Raw genomic sequence first — 20007 nt, 5'->3', positions numbered from 1 at the left:
GAGATTTGAACTCATGACCCCTTAATTATGAGGTGTTGGTCTTTTCCAACTCTCCAATAGGAAATGTACATATTGTGGTAAATCTGGTCATACGGTTGATTATTGTTGGAACAAGCATAGTAAGCCAGATTGGGCCTAATCAGCCAATTAGGCAGTATCTGATGGGGGTACTGATTGTGTACCTACTGGTGATTCTCGACCTGGTCAGACTATTGGTGGTAGCTCATCTACCTCTACTAACCGTGATGATCTCTCTCAAATATTACGGCAGTTACAAAGTCTCGAGGCATCCATTGGCACATCCTCCAGACCTTCCTCTTCATCTGCTACTTTAGCTAATGCAGGTACATCTGCCTTCTTCTCCCTGGATTATTGACTCTGGGGCTTCTTCTCATGACTGGTGAGTCTACCTTATTTACTTCTTTTTCCAATACCTCATATCATTCATCTGTTATATTGGCTAATGGGTCTGCTGCCCTTGTTACTGGTTCTGGTATAGTCACTCCAACCTCTTCCATTAGTCTTTCCTCTGTATTGCATGTTCCCAATTTCCATTAAGTCTTCTCTTTGTTAGTCAACTTACTAAGGCCTTACATTGTTCTGTAACTTTCTTTCCCACTCATTGTGTTTTTTAGGATCTTCACATGAGGAAGACGATTAGTGGAGGGCATGAAAAGGATGGACTGTACTATCTCAACAGTGGTACCGCTACTTCTGCTGCTGCATCTGTTGGTGGGGTGACTCCTTTCCAGTGGCATTGTCAGTTCGGTCATTTGTCTTTAGCTAGGTTAAAATTGTTATTTCCGTCTTTTTAGTCTGTGTCTAGGTTAGAGTGTGAAGCCTGCGAGTTAGGAAAACACCACCGTGTGTCTTTTCCTTCTCTTTTTATGACTCATAGTTCGTCCTTATTTGCTTTAGTCCATTCGGACATTTGGAGTTCATGTCGTGTCAAAAATAATCGGGGGTTTATGTATTTGTCTCCTTTGTGGATGATCATTCCCGTCTTACCTGGCTGTATCTTTTAAAGGATCGTTCCGAGTTCTTATCTGTATTCAAAGAATTTTATAATGAAATAAAAACTCAGTTTGGTGCTTCTATTAAGGTATTTCGTTCTAAAAATGCATTAGAATATGTCCAAAATGATATTTTTGCTTTTTGTGTTTACCGTGGCATGATTCATCAAACTAGTTGTTCCTATACCCCATAACAAAACGGGGTGGCCAAACGCAAAAATAGGCACCTTCTTGAGGTAGCTCGCGATGTATTGTTTCATATGCATATTCCGAAGCACTTTTGTTGTGAAGGCGTGTTGACTGCTTGTTATTTGATTAACCGCATGCCTTCTCCCATTCTTGGGAATAAATCTCCCTTTTCTATTATTTTTTTTTGGGAACCCCTATTTTTTCTTTGCTGCCACGTGTTTTTGGGTATGTTTGCTTTGTTCATAACTTACATGGCTCTAGTGACTAGTTTGCCCCTAGGTCTACCAAGTATGTCTTCTTAGGTTATTCTTGTACCCAGAAAGGGTACAAGTGTTATGATCCTATCACTCACAAGTATTTTGTGAGTACTGATGTTACCTTTTTTTTAGGGTAGTCCTTACTTTTCTCCGTCGTCGCAATCCTCTGCGAGTGACCTGCAGATTGTTGTGCCGCCTCCTGTTCCTGTCTTAGTTCCTTTTTCACCCCCTTACAGGTGTATCAGTGACTTGACAAGTCTGCGGCCCCAAGTGAGCTTCCTACTGTACCGGTGGTTTCACCTCCTCCACTGGCCTCATCCTCTGGTGACGATTTGACTCCCTCCTCGCCTACTAACTTACCAGTTGCTTTGCGTAAAGGTACACGCTCCTGTACTCGAAAGTCTAATGTCGTGTATTCTATTGACAAGTTTGTTTCCTTGTCCCATTTACCTCCCTCTGTTTATAGTTTTGCCTTGTCCTTATCTACAACTGTTGTACTAGGAAGACGAAGGGCCTCAACAGATTTTTAGGCACATGGATATTGAAATAAGTAATCGTACAAAATTTCTGGCTGCCATGGATGTTGAAATGGATGCTCTCTTGACCCGTAACACTTGGAGTCTTGTTTTTTTGCCACTTGGTAAAGACCTTGTTAAGTGTCGCTGGATTTACACTATTAAGTATCTTCCAAATGGTTTTGTTGAGCGGCTCAAAGCCCACCTGGTTGCCAAGGGATACACTCAGACTTATGGGGTGGACTACTTTGAGACCTTCTCTCCTGTTCCCCGGCTGAACTTTGTACGATTACTTATTTCCCTAGCAGTGAATTTTGATTGGCTGCTGTATCAGCTTGACATTAAAAATGCCTTTTTATATGGTGATCTGCATGAGGAAGTCTATATGGAGCAACCTCCTGGGTATGTTGCTCAGGGGGAGAACCGTACATGGGTTTGTAAGTTACGAAAGGCTATCTATGGTCTCAAATAGTCGCCCAGAGCATGGTTTGAGAAGTTCATTGCTACAATGGTATCTTGTGTCTTCTCACAGTATTATTCCGACCACTCGGTCTTTGTTCGTCGCCAAGGGGGCAAGGTGGTAGTCTTGGTTGTCTATGTCGACGATATTATTATTTCTGGTGATGTGGATTGTCACTTTGTTAGAGATGCTGTTTTGAAGAAGCTTGTTGAGACTCTTTTGTTTCGTCTTCAAATCAACTTGCAGATATGTTTACTAAGTCTCTGTTTGCTCCTAGTATTCGCACCTGTTGTAACAAGCTGAGCATGGGTGACCTATATGCTCCAGCTTGAGGGAGAGTGTTGGAAACTAGGGGTAAACTAGGGGTACTTTAGTACTTTAGTTCTGGTTTTGTGGGGTTTTCTGTTATTTTTTATTTCTTTAGTCCTAATATGTAATTCTGTAACTAGTAAGGGGTTAGGAGTAATTTCATAAACTCCTAACCAACTTACCTTATTTGAGTCACTCCTTTTTATAAAATAGAAGGCTTCTAGAGAACTATTCTATTCTCTCGAAGGCTGCTCTTCCCCTTTCTTGTGGCATCTCTTCCTCTCTTCTCCTTTCTTGCGGCATCTCTTCCTCTCTTCTCTTCTTCTTCTTCTACTTTTGGTTTGATTAGTCAGATTCTGGTTTGCAACATATACAAGTAACAAATTACATGTCATTATATCTACTATTCCATTCATTCATATACAAAGCACTAAAGCTTTCAATCATAATTCATCTTGTATAAAGCTCAAAGCTCATTGCCAGCATATACCACACAACACATGAGCATAACCATTGCTCATACAAGATGTTCACAAAAACGTATCAATGGTAGAGTACATTACATTAAATTCATAAACATACTGCTACATAGTACATTAATTGTCAGTTAGGTAAGTTCCACTCACCTCTATTTCTTGATAATATACAACTTCCAATAACACTTGATCAACAAGAGTTCCTACATAGGGATATGCCACAATCAATAGGGTTCCATGGATGATCATTTCTTATTTGGAAAAGCTCTACCGTTCAAGTTAAAAACATCTAAAATTTTGGTCATCCGGTCCAAATACCGGTCAACTGCCTCCATCCAAACGCAATCACAGAATGATGCTTTTGCCGGACGAAGCATCCGGTCGAATCATCCAGTTGGCCGCTTCCATCCGAATGCAACCCCCAAAGTTTCTGTTTTACACGGTAGCTCATAGTGGGTAACCGGACTCAATCCGTTTGACCGCCTCTGGGTCTGGTCGCAGATTACCCGAAGGCCTCTGCATCAACCTGACGTAGATGGAATATCAGATCTGAAATAAGAGGGTTGAAAAATAGAATTAAAGAGGGGGAAAAGGTAACCGTAAGTGATAGAGAAGATGAAAGATCAGATGAAGTTGCAGTTTTTATGGATGATGGTGTGGGTCCAAGAGAAGAAGGCGGCTGTAGGTAGAAAGTTAAAGAAGATAAGAGGAAGAAGCTATGACATTGAGGAGAGGGAAGAGATAGAAGGTGATCAAACACACCTGCTGATTTCCAATGAAATCCAATATTCAATTCATTCTTCAATTCTTTCTTTCATTGTTAGATTACATGAATATATAAAGAAAATAAAAATGACTCTTGGACTCCAGCATTAATCACCTAGAAGCTAACTCCAATGAAGTATTAAATTACCTAGAAACTAATATCAAGTAAATTAATTACTTAACACAAACTTTTGGACTGTACATAGAAACTTAAAAGACGCAACTTGAAAACTGAAAAGTCTAATAAAGCACCTAGAAAAACAAATCAACTCGTTAACTAAGCCTAGAAAAATGAAAAGACACGTTGGAATATTAAAAGACACTTTAAGAGAATTGAACTCAGGTCTGGTGGCTCTTTGGAGTCGACTTCATGCTCCCCCACCAGCAATAATATCCCAGGGACTAACCCTCGCCAACTTAACCCACGGATGGGCTTAATTGAGACTGGTTCTTGGCCCTGTGGGTTGGTTAGTTCTGATGTGGACCAAAACAGCATGAGGGATCTTCTTTAGGCTTGATACTGCATCACAACCGGTTGACTACGTCTTGGTTGTTGGAGTTTGAGTCTAGGGGCAAATAGGTCTTTTAGGTGTTTTACTTATGTTTTCATCAGTCTCTTGTCATGTCATTTTAGTGTAAGGGCATTCCTGTCCTTTTGTCATTATTTTTCACTTATTAATACTAAAGAGGCTGACCTGCGTGACAACATTCTGTTCTACCGCAGGTCCCCTTCTCTCTTGGGATTTGCATGCTTCTTCTTCTTTTCTTTCTGCTCCTTCTGATGATCTGATTAAGTAGTTCTTGATATTGTAACATGCTATCCGAAAAATTCTTAATCAGATTGGAGTGTTCCATTGATTCTCTTCTGATCTCCTCCTCTCGATTTCTCCTTGTGGTGTGCAGCCACCCATAGCTGGCTTTACTATGATTTAAATTCACTCCTATCATCAATTAATGGAGTGTTTTTATTACTACTTATCTACTACTAAGTGCTGATTGGATGTCTACATCAACCACAATCAAGGCTGCAACCATCGATCTCAAGAGAATACCCTGACAACTATCGATCTCATCTAGGAAGTTTTTTTTTGAAGTTCTGTGACTGAGTTCTGGAATCATATGGTTTTTGCATTCCTTTGGTGATCGATTGCTACAATAGCTTGGTGTTTTTGCTGCATATTTGAAGGCCCTTATATCTTTTTCCTGAAGTCGAAGTTCTTCCCAGAAACCCTGACATCGATTTATTTTGGCTGGCTTCTTTGGTTGTGGATTGCTGCTGGTTGGTTACCTCTTACTTCTCTACTGCAGATTTTTTTTTTTGAAGGCTGGTGCTTTTGCTGCTATTCTATCCTCTATCTGCAGAATCGATTGTTGCCTTTGGTTTTTTGCTTGTTTATCTTGTCGATTCTTGAACTGTGTGCTCTAATATCGCTGAAACGAAGACCCCCCATGACAATGTCAATGCTCAAATCACCTCTATAAAATTGAAGGGGAATTCCAATTTCTTGCTTTAAGCACAAGCTGTCCGTGTTTGCATTATAGCCAAGGACAAGTTTAGTTACATTACCTCTCCTCCTCCAGAACCTGATTCTAAGGATTACAGTACCTGGATTAAGGAGAATGTTATTATTGTAATTTGGTTATGGAACAGCATAGAGCCGGATATTGCTGCCAATGTTATGTTCCACACCACTGCAAAGGGAGTGTGGGATGACCTAAAGGAGACATAATCTCAAGAGAAGAGTATGACACGTATTTTTGACCTCTATGAGAAGTTCCAGTTTCAACAATCAGATAAATCTCTCCAAGAGTATTACAGTGCCTTTAAGGGTATGGTTGAAGAATTAAATATGTTTCAGCTACTCACTACTGATATTGAGAAGTTGAAGGCTCAAAGAAACGAATTTTTTGTCTCCAAATTTCTGGCTGGTTTGAATCCTAGTCTGAAGAGTGTCAAAGGGCACCTACTTGCTGGTGAATCGGTGCCTACCTTGAATGATACCTATTCTAGGCTGCAGCGTATTGTTTCTCCTAGCTCCAAGCCTGACACCAACCCCAAGGAAAATTTTGCTTTTACTACTACCAGAGGCCGTGGCTCATGGGGAGGATGTGGCTTTGGTGGTTGCGGTTCAGGTGGACGTCGCTTTTACTACTACCCGGCTGTGTTGTTACTGTGGGAAGACAAATCATACTATTGAGACATGCTGGTCCAAGCATGGAAAACCAAAATGGGCTCAAAACTTGGCCAATCATGTAGCTCCTGAAGATGGTTTTGATTCACCAAATCTGGTCCAGCCATGGGAGATTCATCTTCCAACCTTCGTGATGAGGTTCATCAACTGATGCGCCGTATAAAGAGTCTCGAGTCATCATCTTCCACTACTGGGGCATCTACTTCCGTTGCTACTTTGGCTCATGCAGGTACACCTGCTTTCCTTTCCACTACCTCTACACCCTGGATCATTGATTATGGTGCTTCTGCTCACATGACTGGTAAGTCATTCATTTTTAGTTCTATTTCATCTACTTCTCATACCCCTCCTGATATGTTGGCTAATGGTTCCTCCACACCTGTTGCTGGATATGGCACGGTTTGTCTTAGTTCTAACCTTTCTCTCTCTTCCGTATTACATGTTCTTCAATTCCCATTAAGCCTTCTCTCTGTTAGTCAAATTACAGAAAATTTGAATTGCTCTGTAACATTCTTTCCCTCACTGTATTATTCAGGATCTTCACACGAGGAAGAAGATTGGTGGAGGGTGTGAGAAAGATAGGTTATATTATCTGTATGGCACTGCTCCGTCTGCTTCAGCTGCAACTACTACTAGTGGTGGAGAATCCCTTTTTCAATGGGATTGTCGGCTAGGACATTTATCTTTATCCAAATTGAAGATTTTATTTCTGTAGTTTAAATCTTTAGATAGGTTAGAGTGTGAGGGTTGCGAGTTGGGTAAGCACCATTGTGCTATTTATCTAGCTCGTTCCATGCCCCGTAGTACGTCTTTATTTTCCTTAGTGTATTTAGATGTGTGGGGTCCATGTCGTGCAAGTAGTAGACATGGTTTTCGGTACTTTGTCACTTTTGTAGACGACCATTCCAGAACCACTTGGCTATACCTCTTAAAGGATCGGTCAGAATTTTTACATGTATTTCAAAGTTTTTGCAATAAAATAAAGACCCAATTTAATGCTTCTATTAAAGTTTTTTGGTCTGATAATGCTTTGGAATTTGTTCAGAATGATATATCTTCTTTTTGTATTGCTAGTGGCATGATTCACCAAACCAGTTTTTCCTATACTCCTCAACAAAATGGGGTAGCGGAACGGAAGAATAGGCATTTACTTGAGGTTACCCTGGCCCTCATGCTGCATATGCAGGTGCCCAAAAATTTTTGGTGTGATGCAGTCCTTACTGCTTGTTTTTTTATTAACCGAATGCCTTCATTTGTGCTTGCAGATAAATCCCCTTTTTTTTCTATTTTATTTCCTTACTTGCCAATTTTTAACTTGACTTCTCAGGTTTTTGGGTGTCTGCTTTGTGCATAATCTTCAATCAAAGGATAAGTTGGATCCTAGGTCAACCAAATGCCTTTTCCTGGGTTCTTCTCGGACCCAGAAAGGATATAGGTGTTATGATCCTCTGACTCGTAGGCAATTTGTTAGTGCTGATGTCACCTTCTTTGAAGGAACATCTTATTTTTCTGGTCAGACCACTTCGTTAGATGACCCTCTACCTTTGTCTGACCCTCCTCCTATTCGGGCTGTTGTCCCTATTTCTACTTCTCTACTATAGGTGTATCGGCGTAGGAGGAATATTAAGCAGCTCCATACAGATAATCCTGATCCACCAGCATCACTTCCTACATCGTCATCACTCTCAGGTGGAGATCCTAGCTTACCTGCTCTCCCTGACTTACCAGCTGATCCGGATCCTGATGATTTACCTATTGCCACTCGGAAAGTTGAGTGTTCCTGCACTAAAAAATCCTTACTTTGCTATCCTATTGATAAGTTTGTTTCTTTGTCTCACCTTCCATTGTGCCATCATATTCTTGCTACTCTGTCTACCTATATCATTCCTCGCACCCATATTGAAGCTCTATCTATCCCTGCTTAGAAGAAAGCCATGGATGTGGAAATGGACGCCTTATTGACTCGACATAAATGAGACTTGGTGGATTTACCTCCTGGCAAGGACTTGGTAAAGTGTTGGTGGGTGTATACTATTAAGTATCATTCTGATGGCTCTGTTGAGCGGCTTCAAGCTTGTTTGGTTGCTAAGGGATACACCCAGACTTATGGGGTTGATTATTTCGAGACTTTCTCTCATGTGGTCCGATTGAACATGATTCGTCTCATTATCTCTACGGCTGTCAATTTTGATTGGTCCTATACCAGTTGGACATTAAAAATGCTTTTCATTATGGAGATTTACTTGAGGAGGTCTATATGGAGCAACCTCCCAGGTATGTTGCTCAGGGGAGAATGGTGGACGTGTATGCAGGCTTTATAAGGCCATTTATGGGCTGAAACAGTCTCCTCGAGCATGGTTTGAGAAGTTTAGCTCCATTGTGATTGGTTATAGTTTTTCTCAATGCTTCTCAGATCATTTTGTGTTTGGTCGTCGGCAAGGAGAGAAATTGGTTGTTCTTGTCGTCTATGTAGATGACATTATTCTGTCAAATGATGAGAGTGGGATCAAGGAGGTGAAAAAATACTTACAACAACATTTTCAGAGTAAAGACTTGGGCCAGCTTCACTACTTTCTTGGGATTAAGGTCATTAGAAGCAAAAAGGAAATTTGCATGTGCCAAAGGAAGTATGTATTAGATCTTTTGACCGAAACTGGTATGCTTGCTGCAAAACCAGTAGATATTCTTATGGATTCCAATCAAAAGTTTGGCACTGATGATGGTGAGTGTCTCAAGGATGTTCATTCCTACAGAAGTTTAGTTGGAAAGCTATTGTATTTGACTGTCACTAGACCAGATATATCTTATGCTATTGGGGTTCTCAGCCAGTTCATGCAATCCCCTTGTAAGTCTCATTGGGAGGCTACTATTCGGATCCTTCGGTATTTGAAGGATTCTCCTGAGAAGGGACTTATTTATCGTCCAAATAGACATATGGAGCTTGTTGCCTACTCTGATGTGGATAGGGCAGGATCGGCTAGTGATCGTCGGTCTACCACAGGGTATTGTACTTGTGTTGGAGGAAATCTGGTTACATGGCGAAGCAAGAAACAGATCACTGTTGCCAGATCCAATGCTGAAGCAGAATACAGAGCTATGGCCCATACTACTGCTGAATTAATGTGGGTTAGGTCTTTCCTACTTGAGATGGGGTTTTCAGTCCCAACTCCCATGAAGATGTTTTGTGACACCTAGGCAGCCATCTATATAAGATCAACCGGAACGTCTAAATGTCTAATAGAGTAAGTCGCTGAAGGTTTAAGACTAATTCTTGAGTAGTATTAGCAATTTCTTCAGGGATTTCGTAATCCATAGGAAATTGGGTGACAAAAATACGTCTTCCGTCAGCCACAATGTTCCGAAAAGCAGGTAGACCATACTGAAGAGTAATATTAAGGGCCTCTTTGTGTAGAGCCATTAAAGACTGCTTATAGTGTTGGTTTGCATGGATGAAGAGATTCGCAATGGTAGCGGCTTCATCATCATCAGAAATAACCGAAGGTTCCTGAAATGAGTAACAGGAGGCTGGTCGAATGTGCCAGATTTGATACGGCTGGAAGAAATGTTCGCGTTGTCTCCATCCCAATGTACTGGTAATGGTGAACTCTAGTCCTCCAGAGAATCGCCAATTGGTAGTGGCGTGTGCCACCATGGTGCGGATCATCATGGGTAGCTGATCAAGGACCTGAGTACAGTCACTTTGGAATACTAATTGTCCGACAAGTCCCCATTCAACAGTAGCAATACTCCAGGGTTCATGTCCGGGGTAGAAGATAAGTCTATGCTGTTGATTATGTGTACGAAATATGCTTTTATTATATTCGTGCATAAAATTTTTGTAGACAAAATATTGTTCCTCATCACATTGACGTATCAATAGGAAGATTTCTTGGGGAAGGGTATCCCGTGCTTTTTCATATAAACATATTTTTCTAATTTTGTGAAAAAGGGGGTCCTTTTGATCATTATCTACGAAATCAAAAATTTTTAGAAAGGTGTGTACTTTCTCAGGAGAAACAGTATCATCCCAATCAATTTGTTTGAGTGAGTTAAGAATAATAGATTGAAATTCTAGGTGATTTTTGTAGAAAGCGCCTAGAGATTTGGAAAACTGTGTTAGTGTTGTCCAAAAGGGTTTCTTTTGATCGGACAGATGTGCTTTCCATAATTTGTTGATTAGTTCATACCATTTTGTAGGTACACCATCATGTCCGTGGAAATCAGTCGTTTGGGTAACAGACTGAGAAAAAGGTGGAATAGTAGTCATAGCTGGCAGTTGTTGTACTGCTTGTGAATAGCTGACTGGGGTCATATTCCACAAAAAATAAGCGTCTTGACTGTCCTATTCATTACTATTTCCTGAGTAGAAAAATGGACTAAAAGGTTGAAAATCGGATGGAGTGAATTATGCTTGGGTGGCAGGAATTCGTACATAATCAGTCCTTTGGGTAGGACAATATGATCCTAAAGCATTCCTTGGGGTAGGAGATGCTGCTGCTGACTGGGGTTCTCGGATGAGAATTCCGCCAGATCGAGGAATAAAGGGAAGTTTTCCTTTTGAGGATTTCTTCGGCTTATTCCAAAGAGGTGCTTTTCCTTTGTTTGGGGGGCGAGGATTCATCTCTACTAAGATAATCAGCCAAAAAATTGTCAGTGCCTTTAATATGAACAATTTCAAAGGTATATTGATTAATGGTGTTGTACCAATTAATCCGTCGAGAATTTTCTTCCCGTTTTTTAGATTTAAGAAAATCTCTTACAGCCTGGTTGTCAGTGCGAATAAGAAAATTTTCAGGAATAAGGTAAATTTTGAATCGTTGCAAAGCATTTACGATTGCAAGAATTTCTTTTTCATAAATTAGATAATTAATTTGAGCAGGAGTAAATTTACCAGAATTATATCCACAGATTTGCTCATCGGCAGGATTTTTGAGCGGGCATGCCTTTAAGACGCAGCCCCAATGTTCGTTGCTAGCATCTGTTTCTAAAATTAGCAGATCGCCAGCAAGGGGAAAGTAAACAAAAGGGTGAGATTGTTTTATCTCATCCTTGATGGATTGAACAAGTTTAGAATCTTCGGCCGTCTAAGAAAATTCAACATCCTTTTTTAATTTTAATAAAAGTCTCTTTTCTTTAGTAGAAAGATCTTTTATATATGTTTGACCATAATTAAGAATTCCTAGGAATTGTTGTAAATGTTTTTTTATTAATAAGTTTGGTAGAAAAATCTTTAATTTTGACTAAAATATGATCTTGGAGTTGGAGTCCTTGATCAGATAGGGTTAAACCGAGAAATTCGATTTTGGTTTGTTCCAATTTGATTTTGTTGGGTGACAGTATTATTCCATGTTGTTGGAATAAGTCAGCAATTACCTTAAGATGTGTCTGATGTTCTTCCCATGATTTAGAAAAGACGAGAATGTCATCAATGTATGCAACACAGAAAGGAAGATCACCAAAAATGGAATCTATCCATCTCTGAAAGATCTGTGGAGTAGTGCATAATCCAAAAGGCATAATGGTCCACTGATAGTGTTTATTAAAAGGAACACTAAAAGCAGTTAGCGGTTTAGATTATGCTGTTAACTTAAGTTGCCAAAAACCTGAATTACAATCAAACTTACTGTAAATAGTGGCTTCTTTAGCTCTATGGATCAAGACATCTTTGCGTGGAATGAAGTATCCATCAAAGATAATATTCTGGTTTAATCTTTTGTAGTTAATAACCAGTCGAGCCTTTCCACGCTTAATTTCGGCATGGTTGCGTACCATAAATGCCGGGCAAGTGTGAGGACTAGTTGAAGGTTCAATTAATCCTAAATTAAGCAGTTCGGGAATCTGTTTGTCAAATTCCTCAATATCCGGCTTAAAATAAAGAATTGGTTTTACACAGATAATTTTGTGGATGATCCAATTTTATAAAGCAAAACCTGGGGCTTTTATCCCAAAGTAACAAAGGATTGTCACTAAAATTGGTTTTGAGCTGATCATAGAGCCAATGGGTTGGTTCTATTATGGTAATTGTGATAGGTACCTGTGTAAATCCCTTATCACAAACGTAAGAATGGGATGAGAGTAATTTTAAATCTACAGTGCCTGTAGGATGTTGTATCTGAAGGACACGAGGTAAGATGGTGATCATAGTTCGAGAACTCGTTTCGTTTCGGTATTTCGGTCGAAATATTGTATTTTTCTGGTATGTTTCGATAGGTCATTTCGGTGGGTTTTAGGCCAAGTTAAGGCCTGAAACTTCATGGAAACCCTATTTTAGGCTATATAAACATTTAAATGTTCAAATTGCAAAAATAGTCACCCAAAATGGTGTTTTGGATGTGCACCAATGATTGACAACGTACGGTCGAACCCTAATGTATAACTTAGTTAATTACACATTTACACATACACATTGTACATTAAACAAGTAAATTGACTTGGAACTAAGTTGGAAACATAATGACTCATAAGTTAAGTCATAAATCATAATATTAAGTGCATAAGACATCAAGTCAATAACAAGTTAACAAATAACAACTTAAGAGTTAAGATTTAAGAAGATGATATCAAACATTCCAAATCACAATATGTCAATCACCTTAAAAAACCAAGCAAAAGTGCAAAACCAGAGCTGTTTCTCAGTCTCGGTCAAAATTTTGACCGAGACTGACGAAACATGTTCATTTATATAAAGCAATTTCTCGAGAAACTCGAAATCTAGCGAAATTTTGAAAAAATCTCGAGATATCTCAAAATTTCGAGAATTTCGATCGAATTTTTGTATTTTTTTTATTCGAGGTGGCATTTTGTTTCGAGGAGGTTGAAATATCCGAAATTTCCAGATCGAGATTTCGTGAGATTTTGAACTATGATGGTGATAAGCATATAATTAAAAAGAAAATTGGTACCTACTATGAAGTCACCATGCATTGAAGGAAAACATGTGATTTTTGGTATTATGAATTCTTTACTGCCCAGGGTAATTGGGACATTTAGAGTTTTGTACTCTAAAATGATAGAAGGTCCAGAGACTCCACTGACAAAAACTGGTTTGTCCATTTTTGTCCAGAAATGTTCAGGTATAGCATTGCGTTTGCATATACAACCTGTAGCTCTGGTATCCATAAGGACATCAAGGGTATAGGATTTAAATCCAGGAAAAATAAAGTGTCCTTTAACATAAGTATAATTTTTTGGACTTTGATTAGTCGAAAAAATCATATCCGATCCTTCTGTGATGTAATGGTTGAAAATGGTTACTACACCAAGTTCTTCAGTCTCATCCTGTTGTTGATTACTTTTGTATAACTTTGCTGGAAGATAATAAAGAGGTGGTGAAGGTAAAGCTTGCTTTCCTTTGTAAAAAGAAGAGGAAGCAGTACCGGAAAGAGAAGAGGTGGCTGGGCCAGAAACAGAATTTCTACGTTTTATGTAGAGGTTGTTTCCCGAGGATTGTAGTTCAAAGGTTGGATTTTGTTCTAACTTAAGATTCTTTGGAGTATCAAGGATATCATTGATTAACCATTCTTTTGGTAATTTAATATCTCTCCAATCAAGCACTCGTGGTTGAATTTCTGATTCAAACGGTCGAGGCTCAAAAAGTTCCACGAATTTTTTATTGGGAGGGGGCAGAAGTTTGGTGGAGGTGACGTTTGTCAACTCATGTAAGCATTTCCAGCTCACAGCAAGATTGTGGCAATCAGCTTTCATGCTAGTCCATCCTGTCTTAATTTTTAAAACCACTGAATTACAAAGATTCGGGTCATGGATGGAGATGAAGAAATTTGGTTTAAGTTTAAACCAAACCGAATCATTAATCATATTTGATTCGATTCCACCTATTAGAGCATTTAGTGGCTCTTTGAGGAATCTTTTGTCAAAAACAACCGCCATGATAGGTGTGTCTATTCCTTGACGGAAAAGGGCTGTGAGTTCAACCTGTATGAGACCAATATGAATATATCTCAATTTAGAATGTTCATTAATTAACCGCTTGATTTGGTCAGGGTTAAATAGGTTAATCTCAAGATTGGTATCGTCTGTTGATTGGGCCGTGGTATTTCCACTAGCCTGATCAAAGAAACGATTACTCCAGAGGTTAAGCTTGGATAGCTTGTAAACCTTGCTATGTGTGATCTCCTTTGTTTTGTCAAAGAGATTTTAGTCAAAAGAGACATCTTCTCTAACAAGATCGTTAAGAGAGACGGAAGCCGTTTCTTCCTTCAAAATTTTTGTAATTTCGATGGCTGGGTAAGAAGTAGATTCATTAGTCATAAACACGAAATCTTCAGTGTCAGAATCATCAATTTCTGACTCAGAAACGAGTTCATATAGAAGTTCGTCAGGGTCAGTAACCTCAGAATAATGAAGAACTTCGTAATCAATTTCATCAAGAAATTTAATCATTTTTCTTGCATTTTTATTTTTATTTGGACATTCATTTGCAAAATGCCATTTTTCATTACACAGGTAGCAAGTACATTCGGACTTGTTCTCTCTTGTGTAAGGAGTTTTCTTTTTATTAATAAACCGTTTTTTGGTAAACATTTTATCTTTTTTTGTTGGATGAAAAATCCTTTGGTGTAAAGGGTTTCCATATATAATCTTTTGTTAGAAAACCGTTTGGTTTTCTGTTTATTTTTCTTATGATAATTTGGCTTATACCAAATTCAAATTCATTTTTAAGCATATCTTTACAAGGACCAGGTGTGATCTTATGCTTGATGGCCTTGGTTGCCCTTGCTTTAAGGCAGTGGTCCAAAATGTGTTGGAAAACAAAGTTTATCCGATTGCCCAATGTATCGCTACTTTTAGTAGTATTGATAAATTCAGGATAGGTTGTGTAACATAGTTCATCCCAAGGTGGGGGTAACTTTGGAAAAAACTGATCGCGCCAGTACTCAGACTTGGCCGAATCAAGCAACTGATATAGGCTCATATATTTTTTTGAAAAGGCTTCGAATTCGTCAAGGTTGTTTAATTTAATCTTTGTTAAATTAAAAGTAACATCCTCGACAAGTTTATCAGGAGCATGAAAACCACAAAATTCTGTTTTTATGATCTTTGTAAATTCAACCAATATTTTTTCAAAATTGGTCTGTAAGGTTAACAAGTTTGTTTTGGTCGCTTTTCCTTCATCAGTTTGGTTATATTTTCTGAAGAATTGTAAAACGTCACCTTGTAGGAATCCGCTAAGATATTCTAAGAACATCTCGGCTTTCCAGGTAGTTTTATTATTGGCTATTAGAATGGCTAAGGTTTGTGCCCATTCATTAATGGCCTTATCATAGTCTTTGAAAGGTATATGGGTCAAGTCGAGGTAAGTGCCTCCAGTTGCTAACCCATATTTGTGCAAGTCATCCTTGCGGGTGTTAATGTTTACCGGTTCTGTTTCAGTTGTTAAAACAGATTCAGCAAAGGAGGTTCTAACACCATCTTGAGGATGGAAGTCTTCATCATCGTTGAGATGATCATGACTATCGACCTTTCGTTTTGAGGTGGAACTGGTTCCTTCCTCATGGACACTGGGAGGTTCAGTTTCTGATTTTGAGTTGTCAGAGTCAGAAGAGGGTTTAGAAGAGGATTCGGCATAGATGGTTTCTTCATCTTCGTCCGAAAATAAAATGAATTGATGTGCTTCAAAACTCTGTTGGTGGTCAGCATAGAGTTGTTGCATCATCCCCAAAATTCGGGTTTGTTCAGTGAGATTGAAACTTTCTTTATAACGATCCTTCCAATGATCCATAATTTCCTTTAAATAAAGAAAATCATCATCAGGGTCAGGGTCTTCAGTAATAGTGCTTATACATAATAACGTTGCCCTTGGAGGAATATCATAGTCTGGTTGTGTGTCAACCGACTTCAATAACAGTTTTTCAATATAATCTAATTTTTTTGTGATTTTTTCATTGTTTAAAATATTTAAATCTGTAAGAAAATTTAACGTACTGCTATGGGTTGTATTAGAAGTAGCATGAATACTATGCACATACGGATGTTCTTTGTCGGCATAACAAGGGGTTTGATATGGAGTCATAATTACTCTAAAAATCAGATAAATCACAAGTTGATTTCCTGGGGGCTAAACCCATTCTATAGTATAGGTTGACAATGGTCCAAATACCACTTTTGGCACTCTAGCCTTGAGGTTAACAGGGCATCAAACCACTACAGAATATATGGCCGTGGAAACCACAAATGAAAATAACTGAAAGTAAAACAATAATGAAAAGTACTTCACACCTCGTTAGCGGTAGAACCGTCCTTGTGGAAACAGTACAAAAACAAAAACATGTGCTGCAGAAGGAAGGAATAAGCAGAAGAAACCATAAAACAAAGACGTAGCGCCGTCTTGGATAAACTGATTGAGACACCGTTTGTCACTTCGTCTGATCAGCTTGCCGATGTGTTTACCAAGTCTTTATTTGCTCCTAATTTTCGATCTTGTTGTAACAAGCTAAGCATGGGTGATATATATGCTCCAGCTTGAGGGGGAGTGTTGGAGTTTGAGTCTAAGGGCAAATAGGTCTTTTAGGTGTTTTACTTATGTTTTCTTCAGTCTCTTGTCATGTCGGTTTAGTGTAAGGGCATTCCTGTCCTTTTGTCATTATTTTTCACTTATTAATACTAAAGAGGCTGACCTGCGTGACAACATTCTGTTCTACTGCAGGTCCCCTTCTCTCTTGGGATTTGCATGCTTCTTCTTCTTCTTCTTCTGATTTGATTAAGTAGTTCTTGATATTGTAACATTGGTAAATTTCCAAATCCTAGAACATCTCATTTATTAGCCGGGCCAGGTTCAGATGGGATGGGCAAATTGCTACCCTAGTTTATACTGATCTAGAAAGAGGAAGTTGGGAATGCTTTTAGGGGTTTTGCAGAAACTGGGCATCAAGAGCTACAAAGATTTTGACTTGCATACCTGGTAGAAAATGTTTAGGAGTGCTTTTGGTGGCGCAAATGATAAAAAGTTGTTGATTATTCTTAGCAAGAGCTGAATTCTCTTATGATTGTTGAAGTTGGTTTTGGTGCATTGGATTTCATTTAAGTTTCATAAGATTTCATCCAAGAATGGATGCAGTGGAATAGCAGGCAGCATGAAGGGATTTGTGAATTTCATTGGAGTATATGTTCTTGTTGATGGAGTCATGTCCTCCACAAGTTCAAATGACCAAGATGATTTGTCCATAATCAAACTTGACAGGTTTTTGGTTCCACACAATCTTTGTTTCCAAATGTCTCAACAAGTACGAACACAAATTTCTGCAATATACCAGACTACGTGATAGGTTCTTGGTTCCACTCAAATGCCAAGATCTTTGTTTCCAGATGGCTCAATAAGTACTAACACAAATTTCTGCAATATACCAGACTACTTGATAGGTTCTTGGTTCCACTCAATTCTTTGTTTCCAGATGGCTCAATAAGTACTAACACAAATTTCTGCAATATACCAGACTTCTATTTATACAGTTATCAGATGTATCTGTGTTGGTCCATGCAGGCTGGGGATTAACGTGCTGCTTAGGTGACTACCCAAGAGTTTCATACATTTTATGGAATCTCCCTTTAGAATCACACTAATGCCCCTCCAGCGTGTGTATGTGGTAACAGAGAAGCCCTTTCCTCTTTGCTTTCCTCCTTATTTGAGTAGTTATTGAATTTATGGTGTTACTAGAAGAAGAGTGCAATGCACGGCAGGGTGTATAGGTGACAATGAATGACCATCATGAGGCTGACTTGGTGGTCCTCTATGATTGCCCTGTGTTTAACAGAAAACTTGGTGAGGATTTTTGCAGCCTGTATTTGAGAAATGATCCGATGAACTCGGTAATTAATGCATAATACTGAACAAAGTAAAATAAATCTAGGGAAAAGGTTGTCCAAGTAAACTTTTCCCTTTTAAGGTTTATGAGTTTCATATAATAGAAATTCCGTGGATATGTCCTGATCTTTTGGGCATGTTATTAGGACCTCGACATAATAAATTCCTTTTACCAATCCAATATTACATCACTACAATATATAATTTCCCTGATTTCATGAACCTTTTTTCTGGTGCAGGAATTGATGGGCCGGCCTGTTCGTTTGAAATTTAGTCAAAAGAATGCTGATGCATCTGGTGGGGAGGCAGAAGAGACGGGTGATGTGGAGGAAGGGCAACCAGAAGAGACTGACAATGTCAGCGAAGGGCAACCAGAGAAGCCATAGATGGAAAGACCCAGGCCTTGTTGTCTTGGCCTGTGGTTTTCTTCAGTTAAGAGTGGGGGAAGTGACAGAAAGGGCTGTTTTTCAACTCATGCACTCAGCACAGGGAAGTGAAGATGTTCTTTATATTTCGTGCATTATCATTTTCTTTTTCTGCTGCCTGGCCTCTTCAGAGAGTACTGTAGATTAACAATTACTCTAGTCAAGTTAATAGCTGTCGCCTTACATTTTGATGTAAGTTCAGCCAACCCATTAGATTTCTCATAAATATATGTATCAGTTTTTTTAACCTGAATATTAACTGGGACCTGGGCTGGCCCCTGCGATTTTATTAAAAAAACAAGCACAAAAATCTAAATACAAAGGGGAACATAACTCGCCTTACCCCAACCCAAAGGAGTTGGCATACTCTCACACACTAAAAAAGAATAAATAAACCTAACCATAAAAGACATTACATTCTGAAAACTGGTAACCAGCTTTATCTTCCCTTACAATCCGGCGAAGACCCTGTGGAAGCATATGATCATCTTGGAAGCATATATGTATCAGTTTGTATGTTTGAACGACACTATTGGACATTACATTTAATTATTCTTTTTTACTTATGTCTGTAATTTGGATTTTGATTCATCAGTTAGATGTTAGATGTTTCATTTAGTCAGTTATTTATATTATTAAAAGTAAATATTCTTTTACCCTCAGTGTAGTAATGGCATGCAGAATGTAACTTCATAGTTTCCTCCAGTAGTATGATGGGAAGCTATCTGTGTACTTGCCACTAAACACTATTAAAGGGAAAACATATGGCAATTAAAGAACTATCAAGGTGATCTTTTAAGTTAAGATTTTTTGAGTTCTTGTAATTGCTTTTATCCACCATTCACCTCCCTTTTCCTTCTGGGCCATTATGTGTGAGACCCCTCCAGTTATTGGTCACAACTTTCCAAATTGAAGAACAAATTTTAATTTTTCAGATTGAAGAACAAATAATTCTAAACCTGTCCTATAGTAATTCTTGTAATATCTTTGTTACCTTGTATAGGTTTATTCTACCTGTATTTATTCCCTTAGTGAGTACACAATATATGGTTTTTACCAAAATTTTATGGCATCAAAGCCTCACTGCTTCCACAGCAATGAGATCCTTGAGTTTTTCTGTTACCCACAACCGTCCCTCTGTTTGCTGGTTCTTGCAACTGATTCATACTTTGGTTCCTTCCCGACTTGTCCTGCAATCTGTAATTAACATCTGATGCTCTTTCCTGTTTTGCTGGTTCCTACAACAGATCCATCCTCTGTTCCTCCCCGACCTCGTTCTGCAATCTGTGATTAACATCTCTTGTTCTTTCCTATTTGCTGGTTCTGCCTGCAACCACCCACCATCACAATAGAACTAGCCCCATCGTAACAGACCTTTGCAAGAGGCCCACCTGCAACAGGCCCTACTTTGGCTACTCCAAACCACCAGACCTGGTAGGGATCACACAGGGGTACCATCTATCGACATCGACCACATAGACCGGGTCGTGTCATTATACGAAAACAGAAGGGTTAAATTACCCAAGTATAAAGTTCATCAAACAAATACAACGGAAGTCTCAAAATAATTTATATAAAAGGATTAATA

At 38.9% G+C, this 20007-nt stretch overlaps 1 protein-coding gene across 1 annotated transcript in view; it reads left to right on the top strand.

The window, feature by feature from the left end:
- The window catches only part of LOC122666230 (33 kDa ribonucleoprotein, chloroplastic-like), a 29798-nt gene extending 11190 nt beyond the window's left edge, over positions 1-18608 (top strand). Inside the window, exon 4 of the mRNA XM_043862383.1 lies at positions 18234-18608. Coding sequence (XP_043718318.1) covers positions 18234-18380 — 147 coding nt within the window. The 3' untranslated portion in view covers positions 18381-18608. The remainder of the gene's footprint in view (positions 1-18233) is intronic.
- The last annotated feature ends 1399 nt before the right edge of the window (positions 18609-20007 follow it).

This window comes from Telopea speciosissima, chromosome 6 (assembly GCF_018873765.1).
Source record: "Telopea speciosissima isolate NSW1024214 ecotype Mountain lineage chromosome 6, Tspe_v1, whole genome shotgun sequence".
Taxonomy (NCBI): Eukaryota; Viridiplantae; Streptophyta; class Magnoliopsida; order Proteales; family Proteaceae; genus Telopea; species Telopea speciosissima.
This window is presented reverse-complemented; position numbering and strand designations above follow the sequence as displayed.